At 47.5% G+C, this 23,582-nt stretch overlaps 1 protein-coding gene across 2 annotated transcripts in view; it reads right to left on the reverse strand.

The window, feature by feature from the left end:
• Positions 1-1,147: 1,147 nt before the first annotated feature.
• The window catches only part of SLC1A6 (solute carrier family 1 member 6), a 47,727-nt gene continuing 25,292 nt past the window's right edge, over positions 1,148-23,582 (reverse strand). Inside the window, exons 1-10 of one of the 2 annotated variants that reach the window (XM_041762933.1) lie at positions 19,524-19,592; positions 14,051-14,262; positions 13,724-13,861; positions 12,008-12,212; positions 11,198-11,240; positions 10,363-10,706; positions 4,816-5,049; positions 3,428-3,622; positions 2,281-2,415; positions 1,148-1,501 (exon numbers count right to left, since the gene is read on the reverse strand). In XM_041762933.1, the coding sequence (XP_041618867.1) occupies positions 1,306-1,501; positions 2,281-2,415; positions 3,428-3,622; positions 4,816-5,049; positions 10,363-10,706; positions 11,198-11,240; positions 12,008-12,212; positions 13,724-13,861; positions 14,051-14,255 (1,695 nt within the window). In that variant the 5' untranslated portion in view covers positions 14,256-14,262; positions 19,524-19,592 and the 3' untranslated portion in view covers positions 1,148-1,305. Of the gene's footprint in view, positions 1,502-2,280; positions 2,416-3,427; positions 3,623-4,815; positions 5,050-10,362; positions 10,707-11,197; positions 11,241-12,007; positions 12,213-13,723; positions 13,862-14,050; positions 14,263-19,523; positions 19,593-23,582 lie in introns of those variants that run through there. The other variant, XM_041762934.1, reaches the window with a different exon arrangement.

A 23,582-nucleotide genomic window follows, 5' to 3' on the forward strand; every position in this document is an offset into this window, starting at 1 on the left:
GATAGATAGATAGATAGATGATAGATGATAGATAGATAGATAGATAGATAGATAGATAGATAGATAGTTTCCCAGACAAAAGGGTTATAGAGTTGAGTTATGCCCATGACATCTGGAATCATGTTACTATTTGTGTTTTCCCCCAAGCCTTTATTAAGGTCTCGCTTAATGTCTCACCTGGTTCGTGGGCTTGCCTGGAGAACACAGAGCTTCCTGAGGCCAGTATGGGGTATCTGAGACAACGGGTTTCAGAAGTCAAGAGTTGGGACTACAAGACTCAGCTACTCATCCCCATGGGAAGCTACTTCCTCTATTCCCAGCCATGAGTGTTTGAAGTAAAGGGTTAACTCAGAGGGCTAGAGGTGCTCAAAGTCTGCATATCCAGAGAAAAGTCTTGCTCTTGACTGACTCCTAGGAAATAACCTCCGAGCCCTTGGAATATCCTCCCTGATAAAAATGTCTTTGTATACCTGGGGCTTTGAGTCATGCCAGATCGACTATGCTGAAAATGTAAATTACCATGTTTTTGTTCACCTGGGACCCTGGGCAATGCTGTATTCATTTGACTCCTGTGGGGGCTGAAGAATGAGTAGTGAAGGTCAGCGAGCACTCCATGCCTACAAGACAGACCCCCAATAAAAATACTGGACACCAAGGGTCAGGTGAGCTTCCTTGACTGGAAATATTCATAGATGCTTTCAGACATCATTGCTGAGAGAATTAAGGGCGTCCATGGGACTCCCCTAAGAGGGGACAATTGGAAGCTCATGTCTGGTGTCTTCTGGACCCTGCCCCAGGCAACTTTATTCCTTGCAAATTTTAATCTGTATCCTTTTACTGCAGTAAACCATAACTGGGAGCATCACAGTTTTCTGAGTTCCATGAGTCCTTCTAGGAAATCATTGAAGGTCTTGGGGAAATCTGACACAGAACATTGTTTTATTATAATAAATGATGGTTTTCCTTTACCTCCTTCAATTCCACCACTCTGAGAAAATAAAGAACATGAACCGACTGCTCAGCTTGCTGGACTCAAAGCTGCCCATACCCCCAGTCTCAGGGGAAGCATTTCCTTCCCATCCCACCTGACTCACTGCCCTCCACAAGTTCTCCCCATGCATTCACAGAGAAACGGAGGCTTTGGACATCCTTTCATTCCTGCTCCTTTATCTCAGTTTCCACCAAAAAAGCCAGACAGAATATGTGTGTTCAGTGCACAGTCATTCAGGCAGTGAGTCTTCCCTAGGACCTCCCCCTCCCCCCAGCCCCGTTCCCTCCTCTCTGGGCAGCAGAGCTGGGGGCCCCTCACATGGCACTCTCATTGCCTCCCCGTCCCCTGGACGCCCCCTTCTCTTGTGCCATGAGTGACTTGTAGGGTTTCCCCAGGCTGGGGAGGGTGAGCTCGGCCTCCTGCAGCTCCAGCTCTCGCTGAGACAAATGCTCAATGACGGCTGCTCCAATAGAGTCCCCCAGGACATTGGTCATTGTACGAAGTCGGTCACTGGGGAGGGAAAGGGAGAGAGAAGCCACTGTTAGCCAAGGTCTGAAGAGTTCATGGAGGAGAGGGTACATCAGGGTAGGAGGTTCCTTGTGCCTGGGAGTTGAGGTTTATGTCCCATCCATGACCACATAACCTCAAGCAGGTCCCTCCCCTTCGATGTCCTTAGTTTCCCCTCCTAGCAAATGCAGGTTGGATCAACTCTGATAGGCACACATTTGCTCTTAGCTATGCAATTCTTTCTTTTTAAGGATATAAACATCTGATAGAGAAAATGAGGGGTTGTGAGCTAAACAGCATGCAGAAGGTAACCACCATGAGTTAATGAGGTCAGAATAGAAACTAATCTTAATGGGATTCGGGTCTACCTGACAACTCCCACATGGTGAGGAAAGTCCAGACTGTTTTTTAATGTAAACCTCCTGTTTTTCAAAGTTGAGAATTAAAAACAAAAACAAACCAATAACAACAAAAATTTGCAAGCCAGCTCTATCCTATGGATCACCTTTTTGTGACTTCTCCATAAAGCAAGTACAAGGGGGACTTTCCAGGCTGATAGATAAAGCCCCCAATACTCATCTCCTCTCCATCCTATTTCCCAAGGTTCACTCTATGGAATTTCAGATCACAGGCTATGGCTAGGAGTATTCTTCAAGGCTTCCCCTCTACTCTAAAATTCTAGAACTCTGTGTCTTTGATGGAATGAGGGCCCACGGGTTGGGCGTCTCGCAAGGAAAGCAGGGAGAGTTGTGACATAGTGCAAGGATCTGAAGAACACTCACAGGAACCAGTCCACAGCTATGATCAGTGTGATGTCTTCAGTGGGCAGGCCGACCGATGTGAGCACAATGACCATGGTGACCAGACCTGCCTGGGGGATGCCAGCAGCCCCAACGCTGGCTGCTGTCGCTGTGATACTGTACACGGAGAGAGAACACAGAGGGGCAAGAAGTGGGAAGGGGAAGACAAGGAAGAGAGTGAGAAAGGGGACAACAGAAGGAAAGGCAGTTCCCTGGGACATCTTAAAGTAAGTGCCTGAAAATAAAAAGTAGCCATCAGGGGCACCTGGGTGACTCAGTCAGTTAAGTATCTGCCTTTGGCTCAGGTCATGATCCTGGGGTCCTAGGATCAAGCCCCACATTGGGCCCCTGCTTGGTGGGGAGCCTCTGTCTCCCTCTCCCTCTGTGTGCTCTCTCTCAAGTAAATAGATAAAATATTTTTTTTAAAAAAAAGCAGCCTTCAATAAATGTATTCTTTCAACTCATATTTATTGAGCATCTCCTACACACTATACACCTACTAGAAATTCCCACAGATGAAAATCCCTGCCCAAAGAGAGCTTACATTCTAGTGGGGGAGACACTCATTATCACTTATCACTTATCACTTATCTTGCAATAAGCAAGATGAGTGGTTAAAATATATACTAAGGCAGATGGTGCTACAGAGAAATGGTTCAGCCTATGAAAATCCAGACCATGCAATTTTAAGTAGAATGTTCAGGGACCACTTCCCTGAGCAGGGACAACACAGCAAAGTCCTAAAGGAGGTGATAATGTGTGCTGTTATATTGATAATGACCACATTGGAACCTTTGGGTGATGAGGCCCAGGGATCCATCCTTATTATAAGAGCCTCTGGTTATTAGGTTCTACCAGCCATACTTTGGAAAATACTGGGCAGAAGGACCTCCCATGATAGCACGTGAGAGAAGATGAGACTGAAACATCTGGCCAGCTCCTGACAGGCTCAGGTTGCAAAGTCTCACCTTTAGCCTCATTTGGCAGGGGTGGCTAGGCTCTTCCCACATCCCCCCACCCAACATTCAAAGCCTCCCTTGACCTAAAGCTAAGGTTCCCTCCAGCCCTAGCCAAGCTAATGGCTTCTTAGGTCTCACCTGCTGGCAGATCCCACCCAAGACTGCCTCACCTGATGGTCGTGATCTGGCCCAGGTTGAGTTCATAGTTGTTGACTTGGGCAATGAAGATGGCGGCCAGGGCCTCATACAAGGCAGTCCCGTCCATATTGACAGTGGCCCCCACGGGCAGCACGAACCTGGTGATGCGTCGGTCCACACCCAGGCCCTCCTCCAGGCAGCGGAAGGTGATGGGCAGTGTTGCAGAGCTAGGGAAGAGAGTCCTGGCAGCTGAGAACAGGGGGTGGACAGGTGGGGCTGGAGCAGCAATGGGCCAAAGGAGAGATTCTGCTGAGAACACTGGAAGACCAGGTGGGAAGCCAGGGCAAGGGGAGGATGGTAGGTGTGTAATATTTCAGGGGTTGATAACGGCACAGGGAAGAGGTGCTCCTCACAATGCAGGAAGCACACGGCAATGGTGGTCTCAAAAGGTGAAGGTCTCTTGAACCACTTAAAGCCAATAGGTTAAGGCTAATTACTAGACACTTGTCTATGTCACTAGTGAACTGTCCACTCCCAGAAAGGAAAAGACTGTGGGTCTGCTGACCTCACAAGCCCTCAGAGTAGGAGAGAAATATTACAGGGACCCCTAGTACCCACTCCTATAGCTCAGGGAGCAACCTCAGCTACACCAACCCTCCTGGTCTCTCTCCCACCACTCCCTGGGGCGGGGAGGGGGATGAGTGACCTAACTGATTGATGAGTTTAGTTGAAGGAGTGGGCATCTCTCTTGGAGTCCACCTGTCCACAAAGCATGTGCTCTGTCTGGTTAGCCTGATGTCACGCAGTGAGAAGCCTGGACCCACAGAGAAGGCCTCTGGGGATCCAGCCCTCTGTTGATCAGGTAAGTTTCACTCTGGGCTACAATGGCACCAATCCTATTGGCCACAGACCAAAAGGCACATTCTCCAGGGAGCATTATGAACAATGGCAATGATATTATTCTTCCACCCAGTTGGCTCTTGTGATACTTCTCAAACTGTTTTGAATTTGAATGATGGGGAAAAGGGAAGCTCTATTAACCCCATAAAACCACAAGAAAAGAAGAAGGAAGCCAAGAGAACTCCTAGAGACCATCTTGAGGGGAAATGAGACTCTGAGCTAAAAAATGACAGAGAATATGGGGCATGTTGGAACCTTGGTCCTAATCTCAAAAATGGCAGCTGGTCCTTCTCCATATAAATTAGAAAAATAGAAAATATGGAAAACAGGAGAGCCAGTCCGAGATGGAGTTCCCCACCCTGGTATCCATCAATCTGGAGACCTACAAGAGCCACTGACATAATAGAGCAGCTCAGACGAGGTTCAGTACAGGGACAGGGGGACAGGACTCCTAGGAGAGCCTGTGAACCATGAGCAGCAAACTTCAGAAAAGGACCAGGGGTGGGGGATGGGGCCATACCTGGAAGACGTGCCCATGGCAGTGATGAGGGCCTGCAGTACACCCCCGATGAAGGGGAAAGGGTTCCGGTGTGTGATGAGGAAGTAGATGAGGGGCAGGACACCACCGGCATGGAGGAACAAGCCCACAATGACAGTCAGGGTGTACATGCCCAGCTGACCCCCCAGGACAGCCATATCCTCCATCTCTAGGATCTTCCCAGCGATCAGGAACAGGATGCCCACAGGTGCATACCTAGGCCAAGCCAGACGCCTGTCAAAGCTCCCTCGAGACTTCCCCCAATGCTCAGAGCTGGCATCCCCAAGGCTTTGCCCATACAAGTCCCTGGAGCCAGACAGTGCCCACCACACAGCACCCTACTCCACCCCAACCTTCCCCACACACTGACAAACAGGGATGGACCCCCACAAACACATCCCATTTCTTCCTCCTGCTTACCCACAGCTCATGCCCAGAACAGCAGGGAAAAGCTCCTACAAGTCCAGGGCATACAATTTTATAAGGTCTCTCTTTCCTCTACTCTGCCATTCAAGTCTCTCCCCAAATAGCCAACTGACTTTGGAACTCTCTCCCTAGATGTGGCCCAGACATTCCCTATCACTGGCCTTTTCACTGCCTCCAACTCTGTTTGCTCTAAATGTGTAACCTCAATGCCCCCCTAAGCACATCTCCTCACTCACTCACCAGACCGGAGCCATGTCACCTGAATTTCCCCCACAGACATCCCAAACCAGGCATCTTATCAAATCATCTATTTATTCAACCACTCTCTTGAGTGTCTACTCTGCTCCAGTCACATGGTCCCTGCCCCTGTGGTGCCTACATTTCAACGGGGATAAGAGGCAGTACACACAGAAATGCCTAATTAAAAACTTCGGGCAGTGAGAGCTGCAAAACAGCGCCCCTGAGTGGGGCTGCATCAGCATGGGTGGTCAGGGAGGGCTTCTCTGGAGATGTGACATTCACTCAGAGGCCTGAACAATGAGAAGGGACACATCTATCTGAGAGGGACGCATTGCAGACACTATGCAAAGACCCTGAGATGAGCATGAGCTTGAGGTGCTGAAGGGGCAGAGAGCAGACCAGTGTGGCTAGAGGGGCGAGTGAGAGGAGACAGAAGTGAGTACATCAGGGGCTCACCTGTGCTCCCCACAAACCAGCACATCTTAGTCTTGCAAGTTCCTGCCAGTGGTGCCTTCATTCCCCCGTCACCAGGCTTCAGCTCTTACTCCTCTCTCTTTAGAAACTGAAGTATACGCTTGGTTGTTCTCATGGTAGAGGCATTGGAGGAGGTAAGGACCTCTTGGGAAATTGGTACAATAGCTTGGGTCAGAAATGATGAGACCCACCCTGAGGTGGTGGGAAGGATGTGGGCACTTCTTGGGCCACATCTGTATTCCCCTGGGCTAAGCCGGGCACAGGGTGAGACCCCATGGGAGGTTGCTGAGCTATCTCCCAGTCTAGACCTACCTCTATGACTGCTCTGTGAACCCCCTCCCCAGCTCCCTCATCTTCATCCTTCCTCCTCATCCCCCACAAAATTCCTCAACCCAAGTCAATTGCATGGCCTTCCTTCCTTCTACACTCACCCAGATGGCACATCTGGACATTTTGTCCAGCCCTGCCAATGACACCACTATAAATTAATGGTTCCCAATCCAGTTGAGTTTCAATCTTTTCACTCTTCTTGGCTATCCTTGATAAGCTCCCCCCTCACATTCCCCTCAGCTGCTTTTCCAAGCTTTACACTTGACCCTAAGCCCCATACACAACTTTCTAATTAGTGCCAGTTTGGCACTAAGCAGTCTTATTAACATCTTGCACCACCACTCCCAACTTACCCTGTGCTCCCACCTCCCTGAACTCCCCGCCATTCTCCAACCAACTCAGGCTCTTGCAGGCTTTGCATGTTCTCTTCCCTCTGCTAGGAGGGCCTCTCTCCTCTTCCTGTCCTTTTGGGTTTCTGCTTGCCTTTCAAGACCCAACCACAAGGCGACCTTTTCCATGACTCCCTCTTCACATTCCCAGGCAGAGTTCACTGCATGATTCCTCCCCTGGCTGCTCACTTCTCCCCATTCCCAACACTTTTTGAATGTCCCTTTGCTCTAGAACATTCCACCTTGCATTACATTTATCTAGTGTGTGTCTGTCTCCTCCAAGACTTCAGACTCCTCTGAGCTTCTTGGGAACAGGGACTGAATTCAATGTATCTCTGTGTTCCAGACAAAGTTAGCCCAGGAAATGTCTGCTGAATGAGTGAAGAAATCAGTGAAGGAATGGAAAAATGTAAAGAATGGATGCATGCGTGTATCAACTAAGGAATAACTAGTGAGTGGATAAACAAGAAAATGAGCAAATGAAAAAAAAAAAGAAATTGAGCAAATGAGGCACAAATGAACGGGCAAGAGAATGAATGAGCATGTTAAGTGAAGGAATGCAGAGAATTTGTGGTGAGAAAATGGGAGAATAACAAATGCAGAGAAGAATGAGTGGCCCAAAAACTGGAGCAGGAAGAAATAGAAAACCTGAACAGGCCAATAACCAGGGAGGAAATTGAAGCAGTCATCAAAAACCTCCCAAGACACAAGAGTCCAGGGCCAGATGGCTTCCCAGGGGAATTCTATCAAACGTTTAAAGAAGAAATCATACCTATTCTACTAAAGCTGTTTGGAAAGATAGAAAGAGATGGAGTACTTCCAAATTCGTTCTATGAGGTCAGCATCACCTTAATTCCGAAACCAGACAAAGACCCCACCAAAAAGAATTACAGACCAATATCCCTGATGAACATGGATGCAAAAATTCTCAACAAGATACTAGCCAATAGGATCCAACAACACATTAAGAAAATTATTCACCATGACCAAGTAGGATTTATCCCCGGGACACAAGGCTGGTTCAACACTCGTAAAACCATCAATGTGATTCATCATATCAGCAAGAGAAAAACCAAGAACCATATGATACTCTCATTAGATGCAGAGAAAGCATTTGACAAAATACAGCATCCATTCCTGATCAAAACCCTTCAGAGTGTTGGGATAGAGGGAACTTTCCTCGACATCTTAAAAGCCATCTACGAAAAGCCCACAGCAAATATCATTCTCAATGGGGAAGCACTGGGAGCCTTTCCCCTAAGATCAGGAACAAAACAGGGATGTCCACTCTCACCACTGCTGTTCAACATAGTTCTGGAAGTCCTCGCCTCAGCAATCAGACAACAAAAAGACATTAAAGGCATTCAAATTGGCAAAGAAGAAGTCAAACTCTCCCTCTTCGCCAATGACATGATACTCTACATAGAAAACCCAAAAGCCTCCACCCCAAGATTGCTAGAACTCATACAGCAATTTGGTAGCGTGGCAGGATACAAAATCAATGCCCAGAAATCAATGGCATTTCTATACACTAACAATGAGACTGAAGAAAGAGAAATTAAGGAGTCAATCCCATTTACAATTGCACCCAAAAGCATAAGATACCTAGGAATAAACCTAACCAAAGAGGTAAAAGATCTATATCCTAAAAACTATAGAACACTTCTGAAAGAAATTGAGGAAGACACAAAGAGATGGAAAAATATTCCATGCTCATGGATTGGCAGAATTAATATTGTAAAAATGTCAATGTTACCCAGGGCAATTTATACGTTTAATGCAATCCCTATCAAAATACCATGGACTTTCTTCAGAGAATTAGAACAAATTATTTTAAGATTTGTGTGGAATCAGAAAAGACCCCGAATAGCCAGGGGAATTTTAAAAAAGAAAACCATAGCTGGGGGCATCATAATGCCAGATTTCAGGTTGTACTACAAAGCTGTGGTCATCAAGACAGTGTGGTACTGGCACAAAAACAGACACATAGATCAATGGAACAGAATAGAGAACCCAGAAGTGGACCCTGAAATGTACGGTCATCTAATATTTGATAAAGGAGGAAAGACTATCCATTGGAAGAAAGACAGTCTCTTCAATAAATGGTGCTGGGAAAATTGGACATCCACATGCAGAAGAATGAAACTGGACCACTCTCTTTCACCATACACAAAGATAAACTCAAAATGGATGAGAGATCTAAATGTGAGACAAGATTCCATCAAAATCCTAGAGGAGAACACAGGCAACACCCTTTTTGAACTTGGCCACAGTAACTTCTTGCAAGATACATCCACGAAGGCAAAAGAAACAAAAGCAAAAATGAACTATTGGGACTTCATCAAGATAAGAAGCTTTTGCACAGCAAAGGATACAGTCAACAAAACTAAAAGACAACCTACAGAATGGGAGAAGATATTTGCAAATGACGTATCAGATAAAGGGCTAGTTTCCAAAATCTATAAAGAACTTATTAAACTCAACACCAAAGAAACAAACAATCCAATCATGAAATGGGCAAAAGACATGAACAGAAATCTCACAGAGGAAGACATAGACATGGCCAACAAGCACATGAGAAAATGCTCTGCATCACTTGCCATCAGGGAAATACAAATCAAAACCACAATGAGATACCACCTCACACCAGTGAGAATGGGGAAAATTAACAAGGCAGGAAACCACAAATGTTGGAGAGGATGCGGAGAAAATGTCCCTCTTACACTGTTGGTGGGAATGTGAACTGGTGCAGCCACTCTGGAAAACTGTGTGGAGGTTCCTCAAAGAGTTAAAAATAGACCTGCCCTACGACCCAGCAATTGCACTGTTGGGGATTTACCCCAAAGATTCAGATGCAATGAAACGTCGGGACACCTGCACCCCGATGTTTCTATCAGCAATGGCCACAATAGCCAAACTGTGGAAGGAGCCTCGGTGTCCATCGAAAGATGAATGGATAAAGAAGATGTGGCCTATGTATACAATGGAATATTACTCAGCAATTAGAAACGACAAATACCCACCATTTGCTTCAACGTGGATGGAACTGGAGGGTATTATGCTGAGTGAAATAAGTCAATCGGAGAAGGACAAACAGTGTATGTTCTCATTCATTTGGGGAATATGAATAATAGTGAAAGGGAATATAAAGGAAGGGAAAAGAAATGTTGGGAAATATCAGGAAGGGAGACAATACATAAAGACTCCTAACTCGGGGAAACGAACTAGGGGTGGTGGAAGGGGAGGAGGGCGGGTGTTGGAGGGGAATGGGTGACGGGCACTGAGGTGGACACTTGATGGGATGAGCACGGGGTGTTGTTCTGTATGTTGGTAAATTGAACACCAATAAAAATTAATTAAAAAAAAAAAAAAGAATGAGTGGCCCAAAGAATGAGCTTGAATGAATACTTAGCAGAGTGAGTAAATCAGTCAGGCAATCAATCAATGACTTCATTAATGCATGGATGAGTCTGTGAATGAGTTTATGAGTAAATGTATGAATGAGTCAATTAACCAATATATACATGAGTGACTTTGGCCAAATGACCCCAATGGTCCCTTGAACAGCTGCCCCACAGCCTGACTTCCCAGGCCCAGCTCCACCCTTCCCATGTGCCATCACCAGCCCCCCTACCACCCTACCCCCGCCACATCACAGCCCAGCACTCACCAGATAATGATGCCCACCATCCTCATAATAGCCTCATTGAGGCTGTCAAAGAAATCCCGCAGGACCCGGCCCTTGTGTTTCATGCCACCAATGACCAGCCCAAAGGCCACAGAGAAGACAACAAGGCCCAGGGCATTGATGCCATTGGCTGAGCCAGGCACAGGCACAGTCTCCTCGAAGCTCAGCACCTCCTGCAGGGTGCCCAAGGCCCAGGTGACATTTTCCAGGAGGCTGGTTCCATTGTCCATTGAGGATGGAGGAGGCATGGAAGTGCCCGGCTCGGATCCATTCTCTGTTCTCACTATGGTCCTGGTTACCAACCTCGTGCTATACTGCGTCTTGAACTGAAATATGGAGAGATCAGGGCCAAAATCAATTCATCCAAATCTCCTGCAGAAATATATTTAGAACACCAATTCCTGGTTGCCACCCCTGGACCCCTGGAGAGTCTTATTCAGAGGACTTGACCAAAGGATAGAAGAACAAGTGAAGGAATACATGAATGAAGGAATGAACGCATGGTAGAATGAGTACAGATTCTGCATTTTTCAAAGCCCCTTGCTCAAACAGATTTGGGGGCCTCTCTCCTCAACCATCCATGGTGAGACTCCAGTACCATCCCCAGGCAGCTCTTCGCCTAAATCCTTTTCTGTAATCCTCCCTTGATCACCCCACCAATGGGAAGTACATTCTTTCTCCCCGATTCTTCCAAAAGCCCCTGCCCATGGCTCCAGCAAGCCCTTCCTCCCATCCCTCATCCCAGGACAACTCACTGGGCAGCAAGCTCCCCCCACCCTCCAAGCCTCCTTGACCACACTGTGTACTTCCCCCTGACCTGTTTGAAGCAGGCCTCCACCAGGTTGGGCGGAAACATATTTCTGCAGAAAAACATCAGAGGAAGGGAGGTGGTTAGACCTTGGGAAGGAGTCCAGGGTGATAATAGTCATAATAATAGCAATAGTACCAACCATAATAATGGCGGCCAACAAGTGAATGCTTACTCTAGGCCAAGCACTTTACCCATATGAGTAAGTAAGTGCTCATGGGTAAATAACTCTAGAAGTGAGCACTATTGAGGTCCCCTTTTTATGTACAAAGAAACCAAGGAGCGGAGAACCTATGGAAGTTACCAAGAGCCACACAGCTCATAAGAGGTGCAGATGGACCTCAAATCCAGGCCTCTCTGAGCCCTTCAGTAGAACCCTATGCTACTTCACAGACTTCAATTCACACACATGTACCAGTGATGCCTCAGAAAACACCAACAACTTGTGGACCTCGGATCTGGGTTTTCCCCAAGTCAGTGACTAGGGAAGAACTATAACAAGCTGGCAAAATCTTGCTTCTTTAAGAGAATCATTCATCCTCCAATGAAGCTTGGGAACTCCAAACGCCACCTGTTCTGAGCCCATCTCAGAATACAGCTGAAGCCTCCTGAGCCTAAGGGCCAAAGATCACACCCTAGGAGCCAGCTACTCTCAGAGGGTTTGTGCAAGGCTCTAGGGCAGAAAATGGGTACCAATAACCTAGATTCAACTTGGGTGTTGCACTTCCAGGCTGAGTCACCTGTCCCCTTTGTCTCTCCTTGAGTATGGCTTGTTGTATCTAGGGCCAGAGTTCCCATAAAAATTAGAAAGGACGTCACCTGACCAGGTCCATGAAGGCATCGGCTGTGGGTATGGTCTCAATACGGCCCTCGCGGTGCAGCCCCTCCTTGGAGCCCTTCCCAGGATGGATGATGGTGACCATGAGGATGCCAATGAAGACAGCAATGACTGTGGTCACCATGTAGTACACAGCTGCCCGCATCCCCATCCGCCCTGTTGCCTTGTTATCCAGGGATGCCATACCTAGAGGATGGGTGGTACAGCCCTGAGAAACTCCATCTGCACCCCCACCACCCACCCTTCCATCCATTGGCTTGACTTCCCTCACCACCAGCTCAACAAGCATCTACCAAGCGTCTCCTTCTGTGCCCCACCCTAGCACCCACACCATCCTTCATCTCCTCTCGTCATTCTTCAGCCCCATTTTATTTCCTATGTACACCTTCTACCCGTTCCTTTATCCCAAGCCCCACTTCACTAACCTTCCCTCTACATCAAGCCAACCTTTTCAACTCCCACCCCATCCTCCACTTATGCCTGCATTATACCATGACATCATCTTCATTCCACTCTTCATCCTGCTATTAACCCCAAGATTATACCCCCTCCAACTCACCTCACTGTACGCTATCGTGAAAGAGACTTCTTTTGTTGCTCCATCCAAAAGCCCTTTACCAGGCTGACACGCCTGCCCTCCACCTGCTGCATTGTTGGCTGCTAACAACAATGTGTGTGGCCCCCTTCTCTGGAGAACTGCCCTCAGCAGAACAAAAACTGATTTGCCCAGAAATACCCCCATGGAAAACCTAAAGCCAAAGGCTGCCTGGTACAGGAATTTAAAAGGCCAGCTTCTTTGATTCAGCTGGAGGCAGAGTTGGGAAGAACAATTCTGTAGCATCACTCCTGCTCCAGAGCTACCCGTGGGATAAAAGGTTGAGAGGCTAGCCTTCTTCCGAACCCGCATCTCTGCTTGGATTCTTTCCCTGCTCCATCTCGCTCCTCTCACTTCCTCATGGGTCTCTCTCGAATGTTATCCCCCAATAAATCACTTGTGCAAATATCCCCATCTTAGGCTCTGCTTCTGGGAAAGCCAACCCAAGACACCACTCTTTCAGGACTTTATCTTCATCCCCATCCCAAAATCTGGAGATTGGCAATCAACTACTTAGGAACCAAATCCAGCCCCCTGTTTTTGTAAATAAAGTTTTATTGGAACACAACCACACCCATTTGTTTACAGATGGGTCTGCTACCACCATTGCAGAACTGAGTAGTTATGACAGATTGTATGGCCCCCAATGCTGAAAACGTTCACTATCTGGCCCTTTACAGAAGAATTTGCATACCTCTGTATAACTCATCCCTATTTCTACCCCGGCCCCTACCCACTATCCTGTCACCTCTATCTCAAACACCTTCACCCACCTCCCACTCCTTGACCAGTGATGCCATTCTGTTACCTGGCTGCTCTATCACAGCCTTTCTTTCAACTGTGGATGATGGTAAACCCCTGGAAGGCTGATATTTTACCTCCATGGAAAAGCACAGTAAAGTTACTGACATAAGTGGCATAGGTCACATGGGGTCTGGAACCTGAGTTTGATGAAGATCTGGGGTTTGGCCAAGAACTCAGGGCTAGGTGCAGGCTTCATGTTTGGGGTCCTAAGATAAGGAGGTGATCCCATGCTTGGGATAGCTTTGGCTCCAGGTTTGAACTGGGGCTCTGGATGCCAGGACGGGCTGGGTTCTCTCACCTGTGACCAGGCTGGAGACAATGAGTGGCAACACCAGCATCTGCAGCATCCTCATGAGAAGTTCTCCAGGAAAAGAGAAGTACTTGATCTGGCGGTAGGTAAGCTGGTACGGTCGCAGGGCAAAGGCCAGACTGACCCCTAGGACCAAAAGGAAGACTCTGTGGAGTGGCTGGGTCACTCCGCCCCATATGGGTGAATGTGTCCTTAGGTGAGAGGCAAAGCTGGGGGTGGTGGCACATCCATGTGCAGGTGAGAATGAGGGGGAGGAGCAAAGATGTGCGTGTGGAGGAATTTCTCCGAGGTCCCTGCCCCTCCCAGCCGGCTCACCAATGACCACAGCACTGACGGTCAGCAGGATGAAGGCGTTCCGGCGCAGGAAGCGCAGCACGTGCTCCCGAGTCATGGTCTGCAGGCGCAGGCGCGTGCGCAGCGCTCTCTGCTGCAGACTCTCCTGCAGCCGCTGCAGCCAGCCCACCCGGCCCAGCCGCTGGCCACTCTCCCGCAGGAACAGGCTGTTCCCGTGGCTGCTCATCGTCTATCTGCAGGGGACAGAAGGGCCTTCTGGTGACGGGCAGGACAGAGGGTGGATGTGGGGACAGGGGAAAGCGTGGAGGAAGCTGGCAAGGAACTCAGATAGAATCCAGACACCAGGGGAGAGGAGGTTCCACCTGTTGGGGTGTGCCCCTGCTGGGACACCTGAGGACACTGCCTGGGGTTCAAGGGTTATATCGTGGCAGAAAAGGGTCCAGATCTCCAGAATCCCATCCTCGACATAGTAGGGAAGGAGACCACAATGTAAATAATGGATGCTTTCACCATTCCCTGACTCCAGAGCCCTCCTTACGTTATACCATCACAAGGAATTGGGGGCTGTCCCAGCTCACAAACTAGCGAGCCTTTGTTGAGCACCAACTGCATGCAGAGCCCTAGACAAGGCAACTGGGGTTAGCCCCTCAAATTAATATGATTTGGTGTTTGGCCTGGTGGTGTTGACAAGTGGCCTTATCACAACGACAAAATCAGCAGGTGCCTGGCAACAGTGAGCCCTCAATAAATGCAAGTCCCTGTATGAGTGCTCAGGTGAGCAAAAGGGCTGGAGGTGTGGTCCCTTGGGAAAGAAATGGTGACAATCCTTGACCCCAGGGGCTCTTCAGGATCCATCTTTGAAGGGAAATGTGATGTTCAGAATCTCTCTGGGTGTTTCCCAAACTTCAGACTTTTGTGTCTCCTCTGTACTTGACCACATCCCTGTAACCTTATTTATTTAAACAAATCTATCTTAAAGGGAAACTTGAGATTATTGCTTGAAATGCAAATTGTATTTTAATATACATTAAATGAAATGCATATAAAAATAAAAACCTGCCTATCCTTTACCAACTAAACAGATGTAGGGATGCCTGGGTGGCTCAGTGGTTGAGCATCTGCCTTCATCTCAGGTCGTGATCCCAGAGTCCTGGTATCGAGTCCGCATTGGGCTTCCTGCAAGGAGGCTGCTTCTGCCTATGTCTCTGCCTCTTCACTGTCTCTCATGAATAAATAAATAAATAATTTTTGAAAAATAAAAAATAAACACCTTACATGTAGAGAGCAGCTTGGAAATGTGACTTTCATGAGCCAGAGGAACTTTTGTTTTTGTGGACTCCTTCCTCTATTAATATGTGTATATATATATATATATATATATATATACACACATATATATAAATAAAATTATTTTTTACAATTGAAATGATATAAAAATGAATATAGTATTTTGGAACTAGATAGAGGGGATGGTTGCACAGCATTGAGAATGTACTAAATGCCACTGATGCCACTTTAAAATGATAGCGTTTGTTATGTGAACTTCACCTAATGTAATGTTAGGTGAAAATGTTACCCTTTTTTTTTTTTTATCTAAGAGTGTAGTTCTTTTTTCTGATTTTAAAGAAGTGAAAACAAAAAATTAAATTAAATTAGATGTTTTAAAAAATGAAAGCATTTCTGTGGATGCCTAAAAGTATCATGGGCCTGGGCCCTGGACCTCCTATTCTTGAATGATAGGCAGAGTGGCCTACAATGATCTCACAGAAAGAAAGAAAGAAAGAAAGAAAGAAAGAAAGAAAGAAAGAAAGAAAGAAAGAAAGAAAGAAAGAAGAAAGAAGAATAAGAAGAAAAGAAAAAAAAAGAAAAGAAATAAAGAAAAGAAAAGAAAGAAAAAAAAAGAAAAAAGAAAAGAAAAGAAAAGAAAAGAAAAGAAAAGAAAAGAAAAGAAAAGAAAAGAAAAGAAAAGAAAAGAAAAGAAAAGAAAAGAAAAGAGGCAGTGCCCATATTCTAGGCATCCAGGGAATTCTGTTGACCCTCTAGATTCACTCTGGTGCAAACAGCTGACCACCAGGGATGGCTTTGCCTGGGATCCCTCACCTGCTCACTCCCCTTGGGTCTGGCCAGTGGGAGGAGCATTAATTCTTCCCCGCCAAGCCCCTATTCCTTTGCCTCAGTCCTGTCAAACAATCCTCTATATCTGTTGACCATTTGAATGTCTTCTCTGAAAAAAAATGTTTATTTAGTTCTTCTGTCCATGTGTTAATCAGATTGTTGTTGTTGTTGAGTTGTGTAAGTTCTTTATATATTTAGGATACTAAGGGCTAGAAGGGATACTAACTTCTTATCTGATACCTGGTTTACAAAAAATGTCTCCCATTCTGTAGGTTGCCTTTCCATTTTGTTATTTTATTGTGCAGAAGGTTTTTTATGTGATGTGGTCCCATGTTTATTTTTTGCTTTTGTTTATGCTTTTGAATTATACCTTAAAAAATCACTGCCAAGACCAACGTCAAGGAGCTTTTTCTCTACATTGTCTTCTAGGAGTTTTATGGTATCAGGTCTTACATTTAAGACTTGGATGCATTTCAACTTAATTTTTCTGAGTAGTGTAAGATAGGGGTCCGATTTCATTTTTCTGGATGTATTTATCCAGTTTTCCCAACACCTGTTGAAGAGACTATCCTTTCTTCCTTGGGTGTTCCTGGCTCCCTTGACCTAATAGAGATGCTATTACTACAATGAGGATCATATTACAATATATAAATGTATTAAAACAACATGGTATACACCTTAAACTTATACAATGTTATATATCAAATATATTTCAACTAAAAAAGAAACACAATTTTTTGTTGCAGACAAGGCTCTGGCCTTGTCCTGCTCCCTTCCCGCCTTCCTCCCCTCCCCTCTCTCCTCCCCCCCACTCCCGCTCTTGCTGGTCGCTGAGTGCTACCACCCCAACCTTACTGGTTTTCCTTAACTTTGCTCATATCTTTGTAAATAGCCCTTAACTTATACCCTTTCCAATTCTGCTTTTCGAGTGTGCTATTTCCGGACAAACACACCAGATTTATCTGGCTCTTAGAAAAAACTCTCCAAGCCAAAGGAAGACAGTCAATACTGTTCTGTGCTGAACTTCATCCAGGTCGGGACTGGGAGTCTGGAAGCCTGTGAGAAGTCTTGGCTCCACCAGATCCAGATCCCCGGATTTTTTTTTTTTCTGTCGCTAGTGCAGCTACTTTTCTGGGGTCAACTGCCCTACCCTGACCCCCCTGTATCCAAAGGTTGGGACACCTGCCTCACCTTTCCAGGCCCTGCTTCCTCCAGATCCAAGCCCTCCTTCTCAATGCCAAACCCCAGTTTGGGTCCTGCTCCAATTGGGTCCATCGTTTTGAAACCATAATGCTCTTTCTTATCTCGCTGTTAAAAATCCCGGACATGAGATCACAGACTACACAGGAAACTCTTAATTCCTCCCTCTCTCCTCTCATAGAATATATGTTCCCAGTCACCAAGTAGTAGCACAGAATTGCTGGTGGGTCCCAAGGGAGTGTTCCAGTGAGATACAAGCTAGTCACGAACTAGCCAGAGCTTTTTTTTTTTGTCTCCTTCCTTTCTCTTCCCTACAAGAAGCAGCGCTGCATAAAGCAAGGATGGACAAACCGTAGTCCAAGGGCCAAACCCAGCCCACTGCTTCTTTTTATAAATAGCTTTATTGGCACAGAACCACTACTCATTCCCTACATGTTGTCTACGGCTACTTTTCTTAAGATTTTATTTATTCATGAGAGACAGAGAGAAAGAGAGAGGTAGAGAAACAGAGGGAGAAGCAGGCTCCCCATGGAGAGCCCAATGCAGGACTTGATCCTGGGACCCCCTGGGACCATGGCCTGAGCCAAAGACAGATGCTCAACCACTGAGCCACCCAAGCACCCTCTACAGCTACTTTCATATTACAACAGCTGAGCTGGGGTGGGGTGTTGGGACAGAGATTATATGGGCTGCAACACAATCTCTCTGGCTCTTTACTAACAAAATTTGCCAGCCCCTAGCTTAGTAGAAGAGCATACCTGAGTTCTTTATTTCAAATCTCCCTCCACCTTGCTGGTGGAGATAGACATCACTTTCTATGTGGCTTAGATGGCCCAATGACACTTAGAACAGCGCCTGGTGGGCACAACATAGTTGTCAACTGTGGTTGATAAAAAGCAGAAAGCCAATAGACACAGAAATGAGGACAGAGACAACCTCTGACCCCTGGATTCTCTTTTCCAGTCTCTCCTGGTCCTCGGTATTCTCTTGACCCTGTTTCTTAGGCTTGCTGCTTGGGAAATGGCCCTTCTAGTGTCCCCAGTCTCTGCAGGAGTTCAGGATGGGTCTCCCACCTGGTTCCCCCAACCTCCAGACTCTCAGATGTGATGAGATGCACTGGCTCCCCTCCCCTTTGGCACCCCTCCCTTGGAGACAAAGGAAAGAGAGGAAGGGCCTCCTACAGCCTAAAACCAAAGCAAGCTTGAGCAGATGTATGCTTCCCATACATTTTATCTCAACACTCTGCTAGCCAGAGGGGGGAGCAGAGAAGGAAAGAGAGGAGAGGAATCACACACACCTTCAAACCCACAGCCTCACATGCCTTTGGGTGCAATGGACACAAATACAACCACACACCCAGTCCCACACCCAGAGAACTCTTCAGACACACAAGCCCACGCACACCTCCAGAAATGCAACTCCCCTCCTGCAGTGTCAGTTATACAATCCCTATGCACACACACACACTTGCCACATTCATGCACACCATCAGACAACCCCACACACACACCTTCAAGACCCTGCACAATTCCCCTTCGTAAATGAAACTCCATACAATGAGAGCTATGGAGCTGCTGCACACAAACACACATACACACACACACACACACACACACACAGGTGCGCGCAACTTGGGACTCCAGACACAAAACTTCAACAATTCAAGTTCCTTCCCACATTTAAACATCCAGCCCACACACACCTCTCAGGAAGGCAAGCCCACTCAAAAATTCAGCCTGCAACGCGCACGCCACACCACCACACCCCACACGCAACTTCCCGCAACCCAGCCCCCGGGCAGCGGTGGCCAAAGTCTCCGTCACTGGTCCGTCCAGAGTTGGAGGGATAACCCCCCACCCCACCCCCGAAATAGGGAAGGGAGCCCAGCCCTGGAAATGGAGGAGGCATCAGGCACAGAGATGGAAACCTGTGCGCGAGGTGAGGCACGGACCCTGGGTGGGAAGGGGAGGAGGGGAGATGGGCAGGGAGACCCAGGTGACAACTAAGGCGGGAGGAAACTCACCAAGGCGACCGGATGAGCGGCGGCGACCATGCTGAGGGGCAGTTGAGACAAAGGCGCCGGGAGCCGGGGACTCGCACGCAGGGGCCCCCACCCGCCTGACCCCGCGCGCCCCGACCCAGAGCCCCCGGCCGAGCGGGCCGCCGAGTCCCCACTCACCCGCGCCCGGAGCGGCGGGGGCGGCCTGCCCGCGCCTCGGCCTGCGCGCTGCGCCCGGATGCAGGTGCCGGAGCCCGGGACCGCCGGGGATGGCGCCGCGCTGCTGCGGGGACCGGCCGGCGGAGCACGGGCGCGGAGCCGGGACGCGCTGTGCTGCGGGCGGGAGCCGGGCTGGCCCTGCGCTCACGTGGGCGCGGGGGCGCGGGCCGGCCGGGGGAGGGGGCGGGATCCCCTCCGGGATGCCCCCCGCCTCCCCCGCGCGAGGTGGGTGGGGAGGGAGGGGATCCTGGGCAGCGCGCGCTGGGTGGCCTCTCCGCGTCCCGCCCCCGCCCCCGCCCCGGAGCCGCGCCTCCGAGCCCCCGCCTCCCGGCCCCCCCTCCCCCAGGCCCGAAGCCCCGGGAGAGCGCGGGGACCCGCCCCGGGGCCGCTGGGCCCGGCCCGCATCCCCGCGGAGCTCTGGGCCCGGCGAGCGCCAGGGTCCCGGTGCCCCCGGCCGCTTGGCCGCCGCGTGCCCTTGGGCCGGTCCCTCTCCCTCTCTGAGCCCGGCCTTATTTAAACCGGAGATGACTCGCCGACCCCGCGGAAAATTAAAGCTGCAAAGGAAATACTGTGCGCCCCGCGTGAAGCCTCGTACAGATGGGAGACGAATGATTCCCCTACTGTTGTAATTAATATTATTCTTTGCTGTCTTTAGGGTACACCTGTCTACGTTGATCCTGCGCTGCTTCTCTGACGGCACGGATCTATCTGGTGGCTTCCAACCTCCCCCGCCTCCCCTGAAAGCTGTCATTTCCCTCAGGTCATAAAAATCAGTGTCTGTTTGTTACTAGTATTGTTGTCATGGAACAAGTGTTGATGGCAATTTCCTAGGCTAGGCAGGCTCATTTGCTCTAAGAGTTCATCTACATGCTCCTTTGTTTTTGTTCTTTAAGATTTTATTTATATATTTATTCATAGAGATGCGGAGAGAGAAAGAGAGAGAGAGAGAGGCAGAGACACAGGCAGAGGGAGAAGCAGGCTCCATGCAGGCCCTACGTGGGACTCGATCCGAGGTCCGAGGATCATACCCCCGGCTGAAGGCAGGGCCAAACCTCTGGGCCATCGGGGCTGCCCTACACGCCCCTTTTTATATATATATATATATAAATAGTAAGACCCCGTCGGAGGTGAGGTCTGAGCCTCCTTTTTTTTTTTTTTTTTTTTTTTTTTTTTTTTTTTTTTTTTTTATGATAGTCACAGAGAGAGAGAGAGAGACAGGCAGAGACACAGGCGGAGGGAGAAGCAGGCTCCATGCACCGGGAGCCCGACGTGGGATTCGATCCGGGGTCTCCAGGGCCCTGGGCCAAAGGCAGGCGCCAAACCGCTGCGCCACCCAGGGATCCCCTACACGCCCCTTTGAAGTAGGTACCACTACCCCCATTTGATGAGGCAACAGGCGCTCCGAGAGGTTCAATAACTTGCCCAACATCACACAAGCAGGCAGCAGCCATCTCAGTTCAAATCTTTGTCCTACTGCCTGAACTCTCCTCCTGGACAGCACCCACCCCCAGATAGGTGGTTCTCAAACTTAGCTGAACCTTAGAATCAATCCACCAGGGGAACTTTTAAAAGTTCTGATGCCCAGTGACATCCTAAACCAATCACATCAGTGTCCCTGGGTGTGGGGCTCAAGTATCAGCATCAAGTTTCATGCTCCCTGAGTGATTTCATTGTGTGGCTAAGGTTGAGCCCCTGTCCTAGATGTCAGGTCTCCTGGGCCACACCTGTAACTCCTCCCTGAAACGTCCCCATTCCCTTTTTTCTGTCACTGCCTGTGCGTGAAGATTCTGCACCTGTCTCTGAGCCTGAGCCTAGAGCTCCTGGCTCTTAGTTATTCACTCCACAAATATTTATTGTGTGTTCACAGTGAGCTGGGCTGTCTAGAAGCTGGGGATTGAGCAGGAAAGAAGACACAGCACTCCTTTGCTCTTTTACACAAAATTAGTAAATAATAAGTAAATCGAAGTAGTTCTGATTGGGTCTCAGAATCCCTTTACTTTTTGTTTTGTTTTGTTTTGTTTTTTTGAGAGACAGAGTGTGTGAGGGAGAGAGAGTCTTAAGCAGGCTCCATGCTCAGTGTGGAGCCCAGCTTGGGGCTACATCTCACAACCCTGAGATCATGACCTGATCCAAAATCAAGAGTTGCTCATTTAACCAACTGTCTTCAGGTGCCCCCCCCCCTTTATACACTTTTAACAATTAGAGTAGATCCTCCAAAACCCCAGCCTAATCATAATTTATTTATTTATTTATTTATTTATTTATTTATTATTTATTCATTCATTCATTCATTCATGAGAGACATAGAGAGAGAGGCAGAGGGAGAAACAGGCTCCCCACAGGGAACCTGATGCACGACTCCATCCCAGGACCCTGCAATCACGAGCTGAGCTGAATGCTTAACCACTGGGCCACCCAAGTACCCCAATCATTATTTTAAAAAATCAAATTCCAATAGAGAGGTAGCCTACAATATACCGGACTCCTCAAAACTGTCAAGCCATCAAACACAAGGCAAGTCTGAGAAACTATCACAGCAAAGAGCAGCCTCATGTAATGTGAGATCCCACAGGGGATCCCAGAACAGAAAAAGGGTATTAGGGAAAAAACTGAGGGCATATCCATAGACTGTGGTCTTTAGTAATAATGTATCAATATTGGCTCCTTAACTGAAACAAACATATCATACGATGGAAGACAAGGGAAATTAATGGCAGGGGGGGGGGCAGTGGATATGGGAAGTCTCTGTACTATCTTTTCAATTTTTCTGTAAATCCAAAACTGTTCAAAGACATTGTGTCTGTTGATTTAAAAGATCATGGGACACTGAAAAGTTTTCATCTGTGGATTATACTTATCCATCTTTATTTACTGTGTTAGAAGTTAAGACTGGGAAAGCTTTTAAAATATTTACTTACTCGGGATCCCTGGGTGGCTCAGCGGTTTAGCGCCTGCCTTTGACCCAGGATGTGATCCTGGAGACCCAGGTTCAAGTCCCACATCGGGCTCCCTGCATGGAGCCTGCTTCTCCCTCTGCCTGTGTCTCTGCCTCTCTCTCTCTCTCTGTGTGTGTCTCTCATGAATAAATAAATAAAATCTTAAAAATAAAAAATATATTTATTTACTCATCGTAACCTAAAAATAAGCTCATTATATGTTAATATAAATAGCATGTTCTATGAAAAATAGCTATATTTTCCAAAAGAAAAAATTATGAGAAAAACAACGTTTTACACTTTTGCAAATTGCTTTCGTGTCTCACTTAATAGAAAGAAATCGGGGTTCTTATACAGTCAATCCTTATTATGTGAGGATTCCATATTTACAAGTTCACCCACTCAACTTAAACTTATGTATGATTCCAAAATCAATACCTTTGGCACTTTGTGGCCATTAGCAGACATGCTGAGTGATATGAAATCTGAACTAGCTGGCATGCACTTTCCCAGCTGACGCTGAACAAGGCTGTGCTCTGCCTTCCTGTTTCATATACCATGCTGTAAAAGATGTCATTTTCCTGGTCTATTTAGTGCCATATTTTTCACATGTGTGTGCTCTTCACATCTCTGTGCTCTTTTGATGTTTAAAATGGCCTCAGGCATAGCACTGAGTACTGCTAAGGTTGGTTAGCATAAGAAGGCTGCCATGTGCCTCACTGAGAAAATTCATGTGCTAGATGAGCTTCACTAAGGCAATAATTACAGTGCTGCTGTTTGTGAATTCAATGTTAACAAGCCAACAGTATCTATTAAATATAATAAATAATAATATATTTAATAATTTATTAAATAAGGTATCTTTAAACAGAAACACACATAAAACAGAGTAAAGTATTGGTTGGTGAATGATTGCTTGTAAAAAAAAATGTTGTGGCCAGAGGCTTGCAGGAACCTAACTCTGTATTTCTCCCTAAGGGCAGTGGCTCAGTATTCCGTACTTAAGACAACTTGAGAGAACAAAACTACCTTGCATAATAAGAATCAAGTGTACCTTCTGCACTGAATCACTCATGATGTGTTG

The sequence above is a fragment of the Vulpes lagopus genome, chromosome 7 (assembly GCF_018345385.1).
Source record: "Vulpes lagopus strain Blue_001 chromosome 7, ASM1834538v1, whole genome shotgun sequence".
NCBI lineage: Eukaryota > Metazoa > Chordata > Mammalia > Carnivora > Canidae > Vulpes > Vulpes lagopus.